Raw genomic sequence first — 21,728 nt, 5'->3', positions numbered from 1 at the left:
ACCCCTGAACCTCATCCGAGCCCCGCCCCCTCACCCGAGCCCCGCCCCCTCACCCCTGAACCTCACCCCCTCACCCCTGAACCTCACCCCTGAGCCCCACCCCCTCACCCCTGAACCTCACCCCCTCACCTCTGAACCTCACCCGAGCCCCACCCCCCACCCCTGAACCTCATCCGAGCCCCGCCCCCTCACCCGAGCCCCGCCCCCTCACCCCCTCACCTCTGAACCTCACCCCTGAGCCCCGCCCCCTCACCCCAAGCCCCACCCCCTCACCCCCGAGCCCCACCCCCTCACCCCCGAGCCCCACCCCCTCACCCCTGAGCCCCGCCCCTCACCCCTGAACCTCACCCCTGAGCCCCTGAACCTCACCCCTGAGCTCCACCCCCTCACCCCTGAACCTCACCCCCTCACCTCGCCCCCTCTTCCCCTGAACACTATCTCTGAACTGACCTGAAGGCCACTTCCTCACCCTGAGCTTCAGTGCTGAGTGGATTGTGGGGGATCAGTGCTCCACTCCCCTGAGGGGAAGGAGCAATAGGCCGGTCCCAGGGTCACGGACACAAATGCGGGTCAGTTGCAGGTAGGTGAGATTCTGCTGGGTGTTGGGGTCAAAGAAACCCTTTGTGTCATCGCTGGGGTCGGAGAGTGTGGCGTGCAGCTCCCGGTCAAACAGCCCGCGCCGGTAGGCAGCCTCCACGGGCACCCGGTGACTGTGCTGAGGGTCAATGATGCCCCCAGTGGCCACTTGAGCTTCGAGGAGACGGAGAGCGTGAGTGTGGACAATCAGGCCTTTTTTCATGGCCTGGAAGAGGGAGATGAGGGCACCCGAGTCAGGATCGGTGTACCCAGTCACTGCCCGCTCAGCCGATAACAGCTTGTCCATAAGCTCCCAGCTGACCAGCCCCCTTCTCACTGCCTGGTGCACAGTCAACCTGAGATCCCGCACAGGATCCACCATGAAGCCAGTGGCTGCCTGGGCCTCGAGGAGCAGGATTCCTGTGCCAGGCCGCACTCTTTGCTCCAGCATTGCCTGAAAAATGGATAACTTCCTGTTGCTCTCTCTGAGCAGGACGCCTGCCACACAGCTCGATCCCTCCAGGTAGGTGCGAATGTTACGGCTCACCTCCTCAACCGAGGCCTCTCCCTCCTCCAGCTTCTGAGCTGTCGAAGCGTCGATAATCTCAGCGTCCAGCAGCTGCTCAATGGTCACTCTCCTCCGCAGTCCACGGAACTGGGGTCTCCCATTTAACGGCACACTCTCCTGTGGCTGGACCGATTCTCCAGCCTCACAGTCCAGCCCCAGCTGCTCTCTCCCACTGCCTGGGTGAGGGTGGCAGATAGCAGAAGCCTGACTGCTCCCAGAGGATCTGCCAAAGGATCCCACAACCTCCATCACCTGGGAATAGGACAAATGATTCAGGACACAAGCTGGAACTCCTTCATCACCACACAGTTTCACACACAGATCAAGAACTCCCATTTAGCCGAAGCTCTCTCTTACCCACAGCTTCAATTCAGCTTAGGAACGACTGAGTTCAAAGGTCAAAGTTCAATTCCCACAAGAGATTTCAGCAGAATATCTGCTAGCATTCAGTGTGTGCCACTGAGGGAGTGAAGATGAACAAGAATCGCAAACAAAGAACATAAAAAATTACAGCACAGGAACAGGCCCTTCGGCCCTCCAAGCCTGCACCGACCATGCTGCCCGACTTAACTAAAACCCCCTACCCTTCTGGGGACCATATCCCTCCATTACCATTCTATTCATGTACTTGTCAAGACGCCCCTTAAAAGTCACTACCGTATCCGCTTCCACTACCTCCCCCGGCAGCGAGTTCCAGGCACCCACCACTCTCTGTGTAAAAAATCTGCCTCGGACATCTCCTTTAAACCTTGCCCCTCGCACCTCAAACCTGTGCCGCCTAGTAATTGACTCTTCCACCCTGGGAAAAAGCTTCTGACTATCCAAACCCCTCTGGTGGTAACATAGAATCCCTACAGTACAGAAGGAGGCCTATTGGCCCTTCGGGAGTTTACCATCCCTCCAAAAGAGCATCTTACCCAGGCAGTGTCGTGGTTCCCCAGGACGACAATTCGTTCACATCAGTTTAAAACAGAGAGTCTGAGCAGCGATCTTTCAAGCAAAAGACTTTATTTCTCAGCATAAGAGATAAAGCCGGGAACGTCCGGAACACTCCAAAGAGCCCTTGGGCTTACAGTCTTTTATGTACATTTCAGCTCCCTATCTCAAGATTCTTATCTTACTTTTATTGCCTGTCCTTGGTTCTCATCTTACTTTAGACCCTTTATCTGTTGTATTGGCAATTAGTCGTTCCCTGTTATATCTCTGTGTCTCTTAAATCATGGTGGTTATGGCTCTTACCTTTATCTGACCTTTTCTGCTTGTACTATAATCGTAGTTTTGTTGATTTAGGCCGAAAGTGTTAGAAAGGACATTCTCTCTGCTGATTTTATGGTTTTATGGTCCACTATTAAGTTGAACCACCGAGCAGTCTTCCTTGTTTTCTTAAGTGACTGTTGTCTGCTTTCCTTAATTAGTGATTGCTATATTACTTCTCTAGTTCCTCCACTTTGATCATATCGACTACACTTGATTATATTAGGTCACACGAAGTTACTTTAGGTTACATATTCATTTCACTATTCACCTAAATCTACTTTATCATTTCACTAAGACCTAAATCTACTTTATCATTTTACTAAAACCTGTGAATCTGAATTCCATACTAAACTCATACAATATCCAGTACAATTTCCCTTACAAGTGAATCTGAATTTCATACTAAACTCATACAATATCCAGTACAATTTCCCTTACAAGTCCCCCCTTTGAGGCTATTCCCTAGCCTCATCCCAATTACCAAGCTCAAATAATCCCCTCGCTCAATTCCATTTGTATTTTATTTTAATCACTTTTCCCAGGCGATGTGGAGGAGCCGACTATTTTGGTCAGGGATCAGTGTCCCTATTCTAACTTTATCATAATTTGTCTATCCCGGTTCTGATTTTTGGGTTGCTCCTCCAGATTGCCTGCCCCTGACAGTCATCAGCCAAAAACCTTCCCACTCTTGTCTAGGGAAGGGAAAAAGACTGATTCCTGTGTACAGACTAAGTTCTCCTGGTTTCGTGCGGACTTCAGCAAGGTGCTGTTGTTTCCACAAGGTGATCTTCCACTATTGTAGTTATTTTACAGAGTGACGAGTTTCAACTTCGACCAAGGTCATTGTGAATCCACTCAGCGGGGGCGGCTCAAGATTTTCCCATTCCTCTGTTTTTTCTCTCGAGCGTGAGCTGCTTATCACCCGCGTCACCATCTGCCGCGCTGCCACTCTGGTAAGGAAGGATCTCAGGGCGGGTAAAAAACAACAAAATATCAATCCCAGAATGATTATTGTTGCGATTGCTACAGCTCCAGCTTTGGCAAACCACGCCCCCCATCTTCCTAATATTCTGTCCAGCCAACTCCATACCTCATGCCCAAACCCAGCATTTTCTTTCACTTCTTTCTTAAGATTTCTTAACTTATTCATGGCTTGTGTAAATGACCCTTCTGGATTAGTGTTATTAGGGATAAATGTGCAGCACTGATCCCCATGGTATATCGGTTACTTGGGTGTTAGGTTTCTCTGATGCACATACCACACACTCTTTCCCATCACTGTTTTTCTGACCTGTATACTCAGCCCATTTCCACCATTTGTTTTTCTGCGCTTTTCCCCAAATAGTATTTGTGCTCACTAATCGTTCACGTTTTGTTCGTCTTAATACTCTATCTTCCTGATTTTGCACCCTTATGTCTTCTGTATCCCATTCTCCTTTTCTATGGGTCACGGAAGTTCCTAAGGGAAATAGTTTCCAACTCCCAGGTGGGGAATGGGGCCCCTTCCCTGTCCTCACCTCCCTCGGCACCTTGACTAATAGGCTCAGGCTGGGCATTTGTATCATCAGCCAGCTCATGTACAGAACTACTTTCATCATCCTCTATTCTTTTTGTTCTTCCTTGGCTCTGTTCCTCCTCCCCACGATTCTCCCCGTGTATTTCTATTTCTTCCTCGCTATCACTTCTGTCCACTCTGTGTACTTCTTCAATTTCCCTTCTCTCCCCCACCCCTGGTACCGTTCTGGTACAATGGTTCAAGTGATACCACAGTGTACTGCCTTCTACTTGCAAAGCCGTGGGAGACACTTTGGTGACTTCAAACGGTCCTTCTCGTCTCGGTTCGTTCCAACGTCTCCGGAACTTTCTGATGTATACTCGATCTCCAGGCTTGATCTGATGTTCTGTTACCGGATTCTCCTCCTCCTTGGCTTTTTCCTGTTCAAATATAGTTCTATGTATAACAGTTAATTGTTGTATATATTCTTTTGTGCTTTGATCTAAACATTCTAGCGTAGGACCTCCTGATCCCCTGATCTTAGGTACCGGCATTACTCTTCCTGTCATCATTTCATGAGGGCTCAAATGTGTGATTCTGTTTTCCTGACTCCTGTATTGCATTAGAGCCAATGGCAGAGCATCTATCCAGTTTTTCCCTGTTTCACTGCAAATTTTGCTTATTTTAGCCTTAAGGGTCCCGTTTGCTCTCTCCACCATTCCTTGGGATTGAGGGTGATATACGCATCCAAACTTCTGCTTTATTCGGAGTGCCGAGAGTGTCTCTCTCAGTGCCCTTCCTATAAAAGCAGATCCATTGTCTGAACTTAATTGCGTGGGTATACCAAATCTTGGGATAATTTCTTTTGACAGGAAGTTAATCACCGTTCCAGATCCTTGATCTTTGGATGGCGTTGCTTCTATCCATCTGCTGAATCTATCAATAATCACTAACATGTATCTTTTCCCTCTTACCACCTTTCCCATATCCACATAGTCCATGCATAGATGTTTAAATGGTCCTTCAGGAATGGGTATATGCCCTATTGGGGCAGTAATGCCCTTCCTGATATTATTCTGAGCACACACCTCACACTGACTTAGTATGTAGTCAATCGAGTTTTGCAGGTATGGTGACCAGAATCCTTCCTTCTTGATCTTCCTAGCCACTTCTCCTCTTGCACAGTGGTCCACTCCATGCGCTTCGCTAATTAGTACGGTTAGTAATGATGTGGGTGCTATGACCAATCCCTCCCCATTTCTCCATATCCTGTCCTGTTGTCCCTGTAGTGCTCCTCTATCTTTCCACATTGCCTTTTCAGCTACAGAGGTTTCCTCCTGTAACTGTGCTACATCCTCTAATGTGATATGAGGTTCGATATCCCCCGTACCTGGCCCTGGGTGCGGCCTTGCTATTTCTACTGGGGCTATCGTAGCCTCAATGCATCCTGACGCTTCTTTAGCTGCCTTGTCGGCTTTGGTGTTTCCCTGTGTGACGCTGTCTGCTCCCTTTTTATGCGCCTGACACTTAATTATGGCTAATTCCCTTGGACCCATCATGGCCCTTATTAAAGCCCTGATTTGACCTTCGTGTTGTATTGGTCCTCCTCCGCTTTTCATAAATCCCCTTTGCTTCCATATTGCCCCGAACAGATGGCAGACCCCGTGGGCATAGGCCGAATCAGTATAAATTTCCAATGCTTCCCCGTTTGCTAGCTCACATGCTCTGGTCAATGCTTTAAGTTCTGCCAGTTGGGCTGAACAGGGCTGTTCACATTTCTCTGCTTCTATGACTTCAAGTGTTTCCCCTTTCTGTTCAACTATGGCATAGCCTGCGTGGTTTCCTAAGTGATCCCTGTAACATGAGCCATCTACATACAGTGTCCTTTTCCCTTCTGTCACTAGTCCCTCTGCTCTTAAATCTTTTCTCAGTTTCATAAATGTTTTTGCTTCTTTTAAGCATTCATGTTCTTCTCCTTCATGAGGTAATGGCATGTAATCAGCTGGATTTACTCTGTTGCACTTTATTATCGTGATATCTGGAAATGTGGTTAGCATTCGATAATGATGGATCCTAGCAGGTGTCAGCACAAATTTTCCTTGCTCAATCAATTCAGCTACCTTATGGTATACATGTATGTTTATCGGATATCCCATTGTGACCGTGGCTGCCTTTTCGTACGCCCACCAAGCTGCTGCCAGGCCTTGATAGCACGGAGGGTATCCCATCGCTACGTCGTCTAGCTTGGTACTGTAATATGCTACAGCCTGCCTTCGTCTACCCTTGCAATTTTCCTGCATTAACATTGCTGTAGCAAATCCGGCTTCTCTGTTACTCACAAATAAGTCAAAGGGCTTGTCATAGGTCGGTAAAGCCAATGCTGGTGCCTGTGCCATTTCTCTCTTTATATTCTCAAATGCGTCTGAAGCATCTTTATCCCATTTTAGTTTGGCTTTTAATTCGTCACACCCTGCCTCCTTCATTATCTTTCGTAGTGCCTGCGTTTTTTCGGCATAGCTTTCCACCCATTCTGAACTGAATCCTGTCATTCCCAAAAATGTCATCATTTGTCCCACCGTCTGTGGTTTCGGAACCTTTTAGTACTGCTTCTATTTGCTGTGAAGCTATCTCCTTCTGTCCTGCTGATATTTCTCTCCCCAAGTATTCTACCTTTTTCTGGCACAGCTGCAGCTTTTTCCTGGAAACTTTATGGCCCCCTTCTGCTAACCTTTTCAATAGTTTTAAACTATCCTTCCTGCACTGTTCTTGTGTTCCTGTGCATAATAATAAATCATCCACATATTGTATCAGTGTTCCTTCCAACTGTATTCCTTCTAAATCTGCTCTCAACACCTGATTGAATACATGTGGGGAATGTTTAAATCCTTGGGGCATCCTATTGTATGTGTATTGTTTCCCCTCGTACGTAAATGCAAAGAGATACTGACTTTCTTGAGCTAGTGGCACACTAAAAAATGCCGAACATAGGTCTATTACAGTAAACCATCTACTTTCAGGTGGTATATTTGTCATCAAGGTATAAGGGTTTGGAACCTCTGCTGGCATATCTTCCACTACCTCATTAATTGCCCTTAGATCATGCACCAATCTCCATTTTTCTCCGTCCGCCTTTTTCACTGGTAGTAGCGGTGTATTACACCTGCTCCGGGTTTCTTTTAATACCCCTGCTTCTATCAATCCCTTAATTGTCCCTCTAATTCCTTCAATTGCTTCTGTCTTGATTGGGTATTGCGGCCTATACGGCCCCTGACGTCCTATCTTTAATCTGACTTCAACTGGATTAGCGTTTTTGACCCTCCCTACATCCGTGTCCTGTCTGGACCACAACTCCTGCGGGAGAGAGTTCAAATCCTGCTCTAACCTCTCTCTCCACTCCAGTTCCTGTTTCTCGATTTGCACTCCTATTGTTATCTGCTTCGGTTTCCCAAGCATTTTAACATCCAAAATTATTTTCGTCATTTGTCCATTGCTGGACGTCCAAATATCTACATTGTCTGTCTGGACAAATTCTAAATCTTGTGCTCTCAACACCATTGGTCCTAGGTCTTTTGATCTGTATCCCGGATTCACTTTCAATGTGACATGTGGCTCCGCCCCAGATACAGAGAACCATTTGTTAACCCATTCATTCCTAACAATGGTGAGGGCTACTCCCTCTAGTCCGATTAAAATACTTCCTGACTTTATTTCCTGTTCTCGTCCTGCCTCCCTTTCCCATTTCTCCTGTATCTCAGGTTCTTGCCCTTCATCAAATATCATTGTACTGTGTAATTCTGTTCTTGGCCATTTGGCTTGTGGAACCCAAGTGTTTATAAGCTTTCCCCAAACTTCCCATATTTGTTTTTTAACTTGTTCCTCTATATCTCCCAACCAATATACATTAACCCCTTCCTTTCCTGGTATTTCAAGTGGATACATTCCCATCAAATCAATTCCTTGTTCGGTGCATTCTAATTTTAGTCCTAGACCTAGGATTGCATCCCTTCCCAATAGATTTAAAGGAGTTTTATCACATACTAAAATAGGTACATGGGTTGTCTTATTTCCAATGGTAACAGGCACCGGCGTCGTCATTCGAGCTAATGTTACTTTCCCCGAGAACCCCACAGTTTTTACAAACTGGTTTGACAATGGTAAGTGATCCGCATATTTCGTTTGCATGCACGTACATGTGGCGCCGGTGTCTATCATCATGGGGACCTCGATCCCTCCTACTCTAACGTTAACTATAGGTTCCTGCTCTGCAGTTTCTGTTATCTGTACGTACTGTCCTACCATTTCGGGGTTCTCTGGGCCTCCCTATGGGGAATTCTGATGGTTTACCGGCCCTTGAAACATCGGGATGCTGTTTGGCGATCCTTGGATCAGTTGTTGGCCTGTCTGCTGCTGGTTTTCTCCCTGTCTGGGGAAATTCCGCGGGCAATTCCTTTTTATGTGCCCTGCCTCCCCGCACCCCCAACACACACCTGAAGGGCCAGGCAGTGGTCCCTGTCTCGGAGTCTGATGATTAACCTGTCCCTGTCCTCTCTGATTCTGATAGGGTGGCCTACCACCTCCCTGTCCTTTCCCATTTCTATTCCAGTCAGTCTGACTTTGCAGGGCGTATGGGTTTTGATAATTTAGGCCATAGGCTCCTGGGTTCATGGACAGTGGGAAGGCAGAAATGTTATAGGTTATGACGGGCTGGCCTCCATCTCCGCTCCCCCCTTTGATTAGTGCAGGTGTTTCCTCTGGCTTTTGCTCCACCATCATTGGTGCTATTTTTCTGGGTGCAAGATCCTCTTTTGCCTTCAGTTTATCCTTGCTTTTAATCTCCTCCAACTGTGCCTGAAGGAGTTTACGTTGTACCTCCTTCAGCTGTTTGTCTGCATTCTTTTCATCTTTGCGATGTCTCTCTACTGCATGGGCAACATAATCCACAAACTCTCGGTAATTTTTTGAGTCCAAGCCCACCACTTCCTCCAGCCTTGTCTTAGCTGGGGCTGGCAAGCCCTCTAGGATTGCAGCCCGGAACATGGAGTTGGTCAGTGGGTCTATTAGAATGTCCCTCTCCGTGTCCCTTCTCCACCTTTTTAATTGATTCTCCACATACACCGCTGCATTCTCCTCCTCACCCAGTGGCTCTCCCTTTAGGGTTTTTACATCCATTCGATTGGGGTACATATCCCGCAGTGCCTGCCAGATGTCTTGGCGGTACTGGTCCATTAGTATCCCATCCACCGCTGGGTCATAAGCTGCGGTCGGGATGCCAGCACGTCTCATTACTTCCGCCATTTGGTCCATTCCTAGCACCTTTGTCAGGAGAGCTTTGATGTCGCCCAGTGCCATCCTTTTTCCCACCATCCCTGCCTCCAACTGTCCAATCCACCTTCCAGCCCCATCCAAAATATTGGGTAATTCATTAATTAAATTAGGCAAATCCTGACCTGACCAAGGGATATACTGCGGTCTGCCACCCTTCAGAATCACCGGGAATACCCTTTTCCCTCTCCTATCCACATCTGGAAACTTTACAGGTGGGTGCCTTTCCCGCCTTGATTTTCTTTGCACCCCTAACACTGATTGCCTCCCTTCGTCTTCACTACTCTCTTCTGTTTCTCCTTCCGTCTCTCTCGCCATTCTACCTTCCTCTGGGTGCTTCCACCTCCATCCTTGTGATGTCTCACTTGCATACTCGCAAAAATCATTTCCTGTTTTCCCCTCATATTTATTTCTAACATTTTCTCCTCCCTCTTCTCGTTCTTTTTCCTTTTTCATTACCTTCTTTACCCATTCCAAAAGTTCTACCACCTTTACTTCGTCCTCCAACTCCTTTCTCCTTTGGTTCAGCCCATCAAAAGCCTCTTCTGTTTTTTTAGCCGCTTCCTCTATACCTTGTTTCTTTTCTCCCTCCTTTCGTGCCCATTCCTCCTTCGTCATCTTTTCTATGTCATATTCTCCCTCAAAATTCATTGTGCCTGATATGACTGGGTACAGTCCCGTGGAGCTCTGTTTCTCTAAGTATGGGGGTGGGGCTACGTTTGGATCTTCCAATTTTGCTTTTTCCTCAAGTTGTACTGGCATCTGCATTCTACCTCCCCTCCATACCCCTCTTCTCTCTTTCCCTCCTTGTTGGAATAGGGCTAATATCTCTAACTCCTTTTCTCGCTTCTCCCTTCTTTTGCTCGATTTATCCTTAATCTTATAGTTCTTTATCATTCCCTTCTGGTCCTCACACCTCTCTATGGACCATGTGCCTTCCTCCGGCCACTGTGTATTGGTCTTATTTGTTCTTTTGGCCCATTTTTTAGAGACGTGTTCTATATCTCCCCTAAGGGCTGGGAACTTATCCCCTAATATCTCCACTGGTGTCTTAACTTGGTGCGCCATTACTCGTCTTTTTGGATCACTGTCGCAATTTTTGTCACTTAATCTGTCAGAGTTAGGTATCACAGTGATTATTACTTGCTGTATTGTTTTTCCGTGCTCAGTCCCCTGTTTACCTTTCCTTTGGATTTCTTTTGCCACTATTTGTAATTCTAACCGGGGTCCTGATATCCACTTCCCCGTAGTCCCCTGTCCCGGCACTATCTTCCTCTCCCGGGCCAGAGGGTAGTAGGTTTTCACTTGCTCGTCTATGTGTATAAGAATCCTGTATCGGTCAGATCCCTTTATTAATTTCTCTAGGGTTTCCAATTTTATTTCGTCTATCCAATTCCTATCGACTACTCTTTCCCATTTTACATACGGCCACTCATTCTTTATCTCCTCTAAGTTAGTTATATGTGTAATCTTTTTCCAATCCAGTGTTGCTTCCGTTTTTGTTATTATTCAAAGATTAGTTATTTTCAATCTTGTCACCAGGCAGTTTTGTCAGGGTAATTTTTCAAGTTGTTAGTTATTACCCTACCTATATTCCGACTCTCTCTCTTATTTCTGTCCTTCACGCTGTTGTCTCAGACCAGTTTGTTCAAACTGGTCTTTTACTTCCTCTATTCTAGCTGCTACTCCCCTTTCCTGTGCTTAAAATCCACTCCTGTGCTTTTGACTACTGTATTAGGTCAGAGAGTGATCTCTCACTGATCTCTCTCCCTCTCGGTTGACGTCCCTTACCCGAGGTCCTGGGTAGGTTTGGACTGGCAGGTTTTCCCACACTTACTCTCTTCTGGGCAAGTCGTGACCTGAAAAACCCGCTCCAAACCGCTTGACTTAACCTAATTGCATTACTTTAGCTTTCGGCCTTTTTCCCGTCTCACTTTTTACCCATTCACAGACAATACAGTATTCGCAGCGCGCTTTTGCATGCAAAAATTCTGCTCTTCGGATCAGACTCAGTCTCTCAAAATTTTTACACAATTTGGTTTTACCTGTGCAGGATATCTTTTTGGGTTGGGGAGATCCAGGACCAGCAGAGAGCCGGGTGCACCGGGCCTCGAGAAAACCCCTTTCTGACAACAAGGATTTACATGCATGCAAGTCTGCTTACCTTGTTGACAGAAGGCCGGCTGGGGACTTCTCGGTTCCGGTTGGACCACCGTCTCCGCTACTCCTTCCAGATGCTTTTCTGGGCGATCTCTCACCAACCCTGCTAAGCAGCGCCAATTTTGTCGTGGTTCCCCAGGACGACAATTCGTTCACATCAGTTTAAAACAGAGAGTCTGAGCAGCGATCTTTCAAGCAAAAGACTTTATTTCTCAGCATAAGAGATAAAGCCGGGAACGTCCGGAACACTCCAAAGAGCCCTTGGGCTTACAGTCTTTTATGTACATTTCAGCTCCCTATCTCAAGATTCTTATCTTACTTTTATTGCCTGTCCTTGGTTCTCATCTTACTTTAGACCCTTTATCTGTTGTATTGGCAATTAGTCGTTCCCTGTTATATCTCTGTGTCTCTTAAATCATGGTGGTTATGGCTCTTACCTTTATCTGACCTTTTCTGCTTGTACTATAATCGTAGTTTTGTTGATTTAGGCCGAAAGTGTTAGAAAGGACATTCTCTCTGCTGATTTTATGGTTTTATGGTCCACTATTAAGTTGAACCACCGAGCAGTCTTCCTTGTTTTCTTAAGTGACTGTTGTCTGCTTTCCTTAATTAGTGATTGCTATATTACTTCTCTAGTTCCTCCACTTTGATCATATCGACTACACTTGATTATATTAGGTCACACGAAGTTACTTTAGGTTACATATTCATTTCACTATTCACCTAAATCTACTTTATCATTTCACTAAGACCTAAATCTACTTTATCATTTTACTAAAACCTGTGAATCTGAATTCCATACTAAACTCATACAATATCCAGTACAATTTCCCTTACAAGTGAATCTGAATTTCATACTAAACTCATACAATATCCAGTACAATTTCCCTTACAGCAGGGAGAAGGTGCAGCCTCCACACTGCCAGTCACTCAAGCTGGGAATCAAAAAAGCAGGTAACTATTGGCTGATTAGCTAAACATCTATTACTAGAAAAATGTTGGTGATAATTAAGGAAGTAATCACAGCACATTTGGAAAACCATAATCTTATCAAGCAGAGTCAACATGGTTGATGAAAGGGAAATCATGTCTGACTAATTTATTACAGTTTTTCCACAGAAGTCTCAACCAGAGTGGAAAGAGGGGAACCAGTAGATGTGTTGTATTTGGACTTGCAGAAGGGGTTTGACAAGGTGCCTCACAAAAGGTGAAGTTATAGGATAAGAGCCATGGTGTTGGAGGTAGCTTATTGGCACGGATAGAGAATTGGCGAATGGGCAGGAAACAGTGAGTGGGGACAAGAGGTTCATTTTCAGGTTGGTGACCTGTAACCAGTGGGATTCCACAGGGATCAGCGCTGGGACTGCAACTGTTTACAATATATATTAATGACTTGGAGGAAGGAAGCGAATGTATTGTAGCCAGATTTGCAGACAATGCACAAATAGATGGAAAGGCAAGTTGCGAGAGGGATACAAACAGTTTACAAAGATATTGATAGGTTCAGTAAGTTGGCAAAAAACTTGGCAAATGGTGTATAATGTGGGAAAATGTGAAGATCTTCATTTTGGAAAGGAGAACAAAAGAACAGAGAATTATTTAAATAGAGAAAAACTATAGAAAGCTGCAGCACAAAGCGGCGTGGGGGGGACTTGAGCATGAAAGCTCGCACAGGTACAGCAGGTAATCAGGAAGGGTAATGGAATGCTGGCCCCTATTTCAAGGGGGTTGGAGTATAAGAATGGGGAAGTCTTGCTGCAGCTGTACAAGGTGCTGGTGAGACCAAATCTGGAGCACTGGGAGCAGTTTTGGTTCCCCTATTGAAGGAAAGGTATTATTTGATTGGAGGCAGTTCAGAGAAGGTTCACTAGGATGACCCCTGGTGTGGAAGGATTGTCTTATGAGGAAAGATTAAACAGGTTGGGACTCATTGGAATTTAGAAGAATGAGAGGTGATCTCATTGAAACATAGAGAATTCTGAAGGGGTTTGACAGGGTAAATGCTGAGAGGATGTTTCCCCTCATGGGAGGGTCTAGGACCAGAGGCCCAGTCTCAGAATAAAAGGGCACCAATTTAAGACTGAGATGAGGAGTTTCCTCTGAGGGTGGAGAGTCTTTGGAACTCCTTGCCACAGGGAGCTCAGGTGCCGGAGTGTGGCAACTAGGGGGATTTCATAGTAACTTCATTGCAGTGTTAAAGTAAGCCTTACTTGTGACACTAATAAATAAACTTTTTTAACTGAGGGGGCAGAGTCCTTGTGTATAGTTAAGGCTGAGATAGATTTTTGATCAGTAAGGGAATCGAGGGTTATGGGGAAAGGGCAGGAAAGCAGACATGAGGAACGGTGGATCAGACATGATTGTACTGAATGATGGATAAGGCTCCAGGGGCCAAATGACCTGCTCCTATTCCTTTTTCTTAGGTATTGTCCCGGTCTTGCTGCATTTAGACAGAAACTGTTTCAGTATCTGAGGAGTTGTGAATGATGCTGAACATTGTGCAATCATCAGCGAACATCCCCACTTCCGGCCTTTTGATGGAAGGAAGGTCATTGATGAAGCAGCTGAAGATGGTTGGGTCTAGGACACTACCCTGAGGGACTCCTGCAGAGATGTCCTCGAGCGGAGGTGACTGACCCTCCACTGCCACAACCATCTTCCTGTGTACCAGGTCTGACTCCAGCCAGCGGAGAGCTTTCCCCGATTCCCATTGATTCCAGTTTTGCTCGGGCTCCCTGATGCCACACTCGGTAAAATGCTGCCCTGATGCCACGGGCATATTATATCTTAAATATTTACATGAGTATTGTTTGTCTGGAGCTGTGTACAGTGATGGTAAAAACTCCAACTTCTTTCAATCACGTGACTGGCCAGGAATCTCTCCTCCTCTGAATGATTGTCATTGCAGGTGTTGGAAGAATTTACAGGTTGATACTCAATCTATTTTCCTGTGTTACACCAGCAATTCATAGTCTGGGATTTGAACTTGAAGCTTCTGCCAGGGCCACAAGGCCTCCTCAGAAGTCTTCTATCGACCTAAACATAGTAAAAAAGTGGTAAAAGGAGTAGGGCCAACTTGGAACCAAAAATTGGATTTATGCATGAGGCAGGAGGCAGGGGGCAGGGGGGCAGGGGGCAGGGGGGCAGGGGGTCAGGGGGGCAGGAGGCAGGGGTCAGGGGGCAGGGGTCAGGGGGTAGGGGGCAGGAGACAGGGGGCAGGAGACAGGGGGCAGGAGACAGGGGGCAGGAGACAGGGGGCAGGAAACAGGGGGCAGGGGGCAGGAGACAGGGGGCAGGAGACAGGGGGCAGGGGGGCAGGGGGCAGGGGGGCAGGAGGCAGGAGGCAGGGGGCAGGAGGCAGGGGTCAGTAGGCAGGGGTCAGGAGACAGGAGGCAGGGGGCAGCGGTCAGGGGCAGGGGTCAGGGGTCAGGAGCAGGGGGCAAGGGGCAGGAGGCAGGGGTCAGGAAGCAGGGGTCAGGAGGCAGGGGGCAAGTGGCAGGAGGCAGGGGGCAGGAAGCAGGGGTCAGGAAGCAGGGGGCAGGAGGCAGGGGCAGGGGGCAGGGGGCAGGGGGTCAGGGGGCAGGGGGCAGGGGGTCAGGGGGCAGGGGGGCAGGGGGGCAGGGGGGCAGGAGGCAGGGGTCAGGGGGCAGGGGGCAGGGGTCAGGGGGTAGGGGGCAGGAAACAGGGGGCAGGAGACAGGGGGCAGGAGACAGGGGGCAGGAGACAGGGAGCAGGAGACAGGGAGCAGGAGACAGGGGGCAGGAGACAGGGGGCAGGAGACAGGGGGCAGGAGACAGGGGGCAGGAGACAGGGGGCAGGAGACAGGGGGCAGGAGACAGGGGGCAGGGGGGCAGGGGGCAGGGGGGCAGGAGGCAGGAGGCAGGGGGCAGGAGGCAGGGGTCAGTAGGCAGGGGTCAGGAGACAGGAGGCAGGGGGCAGCGGTCAGGGGCAGGGGTCAGGGGTCAGGAGCAGGGGGCAAGGGGCAGGAGGCAGGGGTCAGGAGGCAGGGGGCAAGTGGCAGGAGGCAGGGGGCAGGAAGCAGGGGTCAGGAAGCAGGGGTCAGGAAGCAGGGGGCAGGAGGCAGGGGCAGGGGGCAGGGGGCAGGGGGTCAGGGGGCAGGGGGCAGGGGGTCAGGGGGCAGGGGGGCAGGGGGGCAGGAGGCAGGGGTCAGGGGTCAGGGGGCAGGGGTCAGGGGGTAGGGGGCAGGAAACAGGGGGCAGGAGACAGGGGGCAGGAGACAGGGGGCAGGAGACAGGGAGCAGGAGACAGGGGGAAGGAGACAGGGGGCAGAAGACAGGGGGCAGGAGACAGGGGGCAGGAGACAGGGGGCAGGAGACAGGGGGCAGGAGACAGGGGGCAGGGTCGAGGTATTAAATCAATACTTAGCATCTGTCTTTACTGTGGAAAAAGATAGCGTACAGGCCATGGCGACAGAGGAGGTCACTGCAACACGAGAGGGGTTTAAAATTGATAAGGATGAAGTATTGGAAAGGCTGACTGTATTTAAACTTGATACGTCACCAGGACTGGATTAGATATATCTGAGGATAGGAAGGGAAGGATAGAAACTGCGAAGGCACTGGCTTTAAATTTCCATTTCTCCTTGGATACAGGGATAGTGCCAGGAGACTGAACAATTGCAAATGTTACTCTCTTGTCCAAAAAAAGCCAGTCAGTTTAACCTTTGTGGTGAGGCTGGCTTTAGAAATGATAATCCAAGATAAAATGAATGGTCACTTGGGCAAATCCGGGTTAATTAAGGAAAGCCAGCATGGATTTCTCAAGGACAAATCATGTCTTAACTAACTAACTTGCATTTTGAGAAGGTAACTGAGGGTTGGTGAGGGCAGTGCTGTTGATGAGGTGTACAAGGCTTCCAAAAGGTGTTTGATACAATGCCACACAACAGACTTGAGAAAAGTTAGAGCTCCTGGAATAACAGGGAGGTAACGATATAGATACAGAGTTGAGTGAGTGACAGAAAACCGGGAGTAATGTTTAATGGATATATTTCAGGCTGAAGGAAGGTATGTAGCGCTGGTCCTTAGGGGTTAATTTTGGGACCCTTGCTTTTCCGGATATTTAATAATGAGCTAGAATTTGGTGTGCAAGGGACAATATCAGAACTTACAGACGGCAGGAAGTTTGGAAGTATTGTGAACTGTGCAGAAGTTCAAAAGGACAGAGACAAGTGAGTGGAAAAAGCGGGCAGGTTAAATTCAATGGGAAGTGATTGATTTGATAGGAAAAAGGAGAGATTTTTTTCAGGACACTGTCAGTGAAATGACACCATGTATTCAATTCGCTCCAGCACTGAGCTGCTTTGCTCTGTCACTGGCCACACATCTGGTTCAACGAAGCTGGCAAACACTGCCGCCTGTACCTCGTAACTCTGGGCAATGGGAAAAGCAGAGGAACTCTCAGCAACAAACATTGCAACTGTGACCAGGCTCCCCGAATAATCTACTCCCTGAGACTGAACGCACCCCTCCAACCCCACTGCCTGCCCCAAACCCTGCCCCCTCCAACCCCACTGCCTGCCCCAAACCCTGCCCCCTCCAACCCCACTGCCTGCCCCAAACCCTGCCCCCTCCAACCCCACTGCCTGCCCCAAACCCTGCCCCCTCCAACCCCACTGCCTGCCCCAAACCCTGCCCCCTCCAACCCCACTGCCTGCCCCAAACCCTGCCCCCTCCAACCCCACTGCCTGCCCCAAACCCTGCCCCCTCCAACCCCACTGCCTGCCCCAAACCCTGCCCCCTCCAACCCCACTGCCTGCCCCAAACCCTGCCCCCTCCAACCCCACTGCCTGCCCCAAACCCTGCCCCCTCCAACCCCACTGCCTGCCCCAAACCCTGCCCCCTCCAACCCCACTGCCTGCCCCAAACCCTGCCCCCTCCAACCCCACTGCCTGCCCCAAACCCTGCCCCCTCCAACCCCACTGCCTGCCCCAAACCCTGCCCCCTCCAACCCCACTGCCTGCCCCAAACCCTGCCCCCTCCAACCCCACTGCCTGCCCCAAACCCTGCCCCCTCCAACCCCACTGCCTGCCCCAAACCCTGCCCCCTCCAACCCCACTGCCTGCCCCAAACCCTGCCCCCTCCAACCCCACTGCCTGCCCCAAACCCTGCCCCCTCCAACCCCACTGCCTGCCCCAAACCCTGCCCCCTCCAACCCCACTGCCTGCCCCAAACCCTGCCCCCTCCAACCCCACTGCCTGCCCCAAACCCTGCCCCCTCCAACCCCACTGCCTGCCCCAAACCCTGCCCCCCTCCCTCCCCCAAACTCCCCAACCTAAACTCCGCCCCCAACCTAATCCCTGCCCCCAATTTCAAATCCCACCCCCATTCCAACCTAAACCCCATCCCATTCCCAAACCCACCCTCAACCCAAACCCTGCCCCATCCCAAACCCCACCCCATCCCAAACCCCACCCCATCCCAAACCCCGCCCCATCCCAAACCCCACCCCATCCCAAAGCCCACCCCATCCCAAACCCCACCCCATCCCAAAGCCCACCCCATCCCAAACCCCGCCCCATCCCAAACCCTGCCCCACCCCAAACCCCGCCCCATCCCAAACCCTGCCCCATCCCAAACCCCACCCCATCCCAAACCCCGCCCCATCCCAAACCCCACCCCATCCCAAAGCCCACCCCATCCCAAACCCCGCCCCATCCCAAACCCCACCCCATCCCAAACCCCACCCCATCCCAAACCCCGCCCCCAACCTAAACCCCAACCTAAACCCCACCCCCAACCTAAACCCCACCCCCAACCTAAACCCCAACCTAAACCCCACCCCCAACCTAAACCCCACCCCCAACCTAAACCCCACCCCCAACCTAAACCCCAACCTAAACCCCACCCCCAACCTAAACCCCACCCCAACCTAAACCCCAACCTAAACCCCACCCCCAACCTAAACCCCACCCCCAACCTAGACCCCAACCTAAACCCCACCCCCAACCTAAAACCCACCCTCTCCCCAAACCCTGCCCCCAACCTAAACCCCACCCCAACCTAAACCCCACCTCCAACCTAAACCCCACCCCCAACCTAAACCCCACCTCCAACCTAAACCCCACCCCCTACCCAAACCCCAACCCCAACCTAAACCCCACCCCCTACCCAAACCCCACCCCAACCTAAACCCCACCCCCAACCTAAAACCCACCCCCTCCCCAAACCCTGCCCCCAACCTAAACCCCACCCCAACCTAAACCCCACCCCCAACCTAAACCCCACCTCCAACCTAAACCCCACCCCCAACCTAAACCCCACCTCCAACCTAAACCCCACCCCCTACCCAAACCCCAACCCCAACCCCAACCTAAACCCCACCCCCTACCCAAACCCTGCCCCTCCCTAAACCACACCCTCTCTCCGAGCCCTATCCTTCTCCAAACGCCACCACTCTGTAAACGCCACTCCCTCTGTGAACCCAGGATGGTGTTGAGCTTCCCGAGTGTTGTTGGAGCTGCACCCGTCCGGAGAACATTCCATCACACTCCGGACTTGTCGATGATGGACAGGATTTGGGGAGTCAGGACCCGAGTTAATGGTAATAATGAGCCTGAACCCCCCCCCCCCCGAGGCTGAGGCACTCTGCTGTAAGCGTTCAGTCAGTTCCCGTGAAGAATTACCTCACAAGCTGCAACATACCGTCCTCCCGATTCCACCAACAGCTCCAGCTCCTGCAACACACAGAAAACTAACTCTAACCTCAGCAGCAGCAAAGCAGCACATAGTCTGTGTGACAGAGATGGTCACAGCGCGGGGCCCCTCCCCCACTCACCGCGCGGGGCCCCTCCCCCACTCACTGCGCGGGGCCCCTCCCCCACTCACCGCGCGGGGCCCCTCCCCACTCACCGCGCGGGGCCCCTCCCCACTCACCGCGCGGGGCCCCTCCCCACTCACCGCGCGGGGCCCCTCCCCACTCACCGCGCGGGGCCCCTCCCCACTCACCGCGCGGGGCCCCTCCCCACTCACCGCGCGGGGCCCCTCCCCCACTCACCGCGCGGGGCCCCTCCCCACTCACCGCGCGGGGCCCCTCCCCACTCACCGCGCGGGGCCCCTCCCCACTCACCGCGCGGGGCCCCTCCCCACTCACCGCACGGGGCCCCTCCCCCACTCACCGCACGGGGCCCCTCCCCACTCACCGCGCGGGGCCCCTCCCCACTCACCGCGCGGGGCCCCTCCCCACTCACCGCGCGGGGCCCCTCCCCACTCACCGCACGGGGCCCCTCCCCCACTCACCGCACGGGGCCCCTCCCCACTCACCGCGCGGGGCCCCTCCCCCACTCACCGCGCGGGGCCCCTCCCCACTCACCGCGCGGGGCCCCTCCCCACTCACCGCGCGGGGCCCCACTCACCACGTGGGACCCCTCCCCCACTCACCGCGCGGGGCCCCTCCCCACTCACCGCGCGGGGCCCCTCCCCCACTCACCGCGCGGGGCCCCTCCCCCACTCACCGCGCGGGGCCCCTCCCCACTCACCGCGCGGGGCCCCTCCCCACTCACCACGCGGGACACCTCCCCCACTCACCGCGCGGGGCCCCTCCCCCACTCACCACACGGGGCCCCTCCCCCACTCACCGCACGGGGCCCCTCCCCACTCACCGCGCGGGGCCCCTCGCCACTCACCGCGCGGGGCCCCTCGCCACTCACCGCGCGGGGCCCCTCCCCACTCACCGCGCGGGGCCCCTCCCCACTCACCACGCGGGACCCCTCCCCCACTCACCGCGCAGGGCCCCTCCCCCACTCACCGCACGGGGCCCCTCCCCCACTCACCGCACGGGGCCCCTCCCCACTCACCGCGCGGGGCCCCTCCCCACTCACCGCGCGGGGCCCCTCCCCACTCACCGCGCGAGGCCCCACTCACCACGCGGGGCCCCTCCCCCACTCACCGCACGGGGCCCCTCCCCACTCACCGTGCGGGGCCCCTCCCCACTCACCGCGCGGGGCCCCACTCACCGCGCGGGGCCCCTCCCCACTCACCGCGCGGGGCCCCTCCCCACTCACCGCGCGGGGCCCCACTCACCACGCGGGGCCCCTCCCCACTCACCGCGCGGGCCCACTCCCCACTCACCGCGCGGGGCCCCTCCCCACTCACTGCGCGGGGCCCCTCCCCACTCACCGCGCGGGCCCCCTCCCCACTCACCGTGCGGGGCCCCTCCCCACTTACCGTGCGGGGCCCCGCCCCCACTCACCGCGCGGGGCCCCTCCCCACTCACCGCGCGGGGCCCCTCCCCCACTCACCGCGCGGGGCCTCTCCCCACTAACCGCGCGGGGCCTCTCCCCACTAACCGCGCGGGGCCCCTCCCCACTCACCGCGCGGGGCCCCTCCCCACTCACCGCGCGGGGCCCCTCCCCACTCACCGTGCGGGGCCCCTCCCCACTCACCGCGTGGGCCCCCTCTCCACTCACAGTGCGGCCCCCCCACTCACCGCGCGGGGCCCCTCCCAACTCACCGCGCGGGCCCCCTCCCCACTCACCGCGCGGGCCCCCTCCCCACTCACCGTGCGGCCCCCCCCACTCACCGCGCGGGCCCCCTCCCCACTCACCGCGCGGGCCCCCTCCCCACTCACCGTGCGGCCCCCCCCACTCACCGCGCGGGCCCCCTCCCCACTCACCGCGCGGGCCTCCTCCCCACGCGCCGCGCTGGCCCCCTCCCCACTCACCGCGCGGGCACCCCCACTCACCGCGCGGGCCAACTCCCCACTCACCGCGCGGGCCCCCTCCCCACTCACCGTGCGGCCCCCCCCACTCACCGCGCGGGGCCCCTCCCCACTCACCGTGCGGCCCCCCCCACTCACCGCGCGGGGCCCCTCCCAACTCACCGCGCGGGCCCCCTCCCCACTCACCGCGCGGGGCCCCTCCCCACTCACCGCGCGGGCCCACTCACCGCGCGGGCCCCCCCACTCACCGCGCGGGCCCCCTCCCCACTCACCGCGCGGGCCCCCCCACTCACCGCGCGTGCCCCCTCCCCACTCACCGCGCGGGGCCCCTCCCCACTCACCGCGCGGGGCCCCACCCCACTCACAGCGCGGGGCCCCGCCCCCACTCACCGCGCGGGTCCCCTCCCCACTCACCGCGCGGGGCCCCTCCCCACTCACCGCGCGGGGCTCCGCCCCCACTCACCGCGCAGGCCCCGCCCCCATTCACCGCGCGGGGCCCCGCCCCCATTCACCGCGCGGGGCCCCTCCCCACTCACCGCGTGGGGCCCCTCCCCCATTCACCGCGCGGGGCCCCTCCCCACTCACCACGCGGGGCCCCTCCCCACTCACCGCGCGGGGCCCCTCCCCACTCACCGCGCAGGGCCCCTCCCCACTCACCGCGCGGGGCCCCTC

At 53.6% G+C, this 21,728-nt stretch overlaps 1 protein-coding gene across 2 annotated transcripts in view; it reads right to left on the bottom strand.

The window, feature by feature from the left end:
* Nucleotides 1–418: 418 nt before the first annotated feature.
* The window catches only part of LOC144504518 (uncharacterized), a 152,700-nt gene continuing 131,390 nt past the window's right edge, over nt 419–21,728 (bottom strand). Inside the window, exons 11-13 of one of the 2 annotated variants that reach the window (XM_078229917.1) lie at nt 19,024–19,074; nt 16,669–16,770; nt 419–1,396 (exon numbers count right to left, since the gene is read on the bottom strand). In XM_078229917.1, the coding sequence (XP_078086043.1) occupies nt 503–1,396; nt 16,669–16,770; nt 19,024–19,074 (1,047 nt within the window). In that variant the 3' untranslated portion in view covers nt 419–502. The remainder of the gene's footprint in view (nt 1,397–16,668; nt 16,771–19,023; nt 19,075–21,728) is intronic. The other variant, XM_078229927.1, reaches the window with a different exon arrangement.

This window comes from Mustelus asterias, chromosome 2 (assembly GCF_964213995.1).
Source record: "Mustelus asterias chromosome 2, sMusAst1.hap1.1, whole genome shotgun sequence".
Classification (NCBI taxonomy): Eukaryota; Metazoa; Chordata; class Chondrichthyes; order Carcharhiniformes; family Triakidae; genus Mustelus; species Mustelus asterias.
The sequence above is the reverse complement of the archived record's forward strand: the minus strand, read 5'-3'. Positions and strand labels throughout refer to the sequence as shown.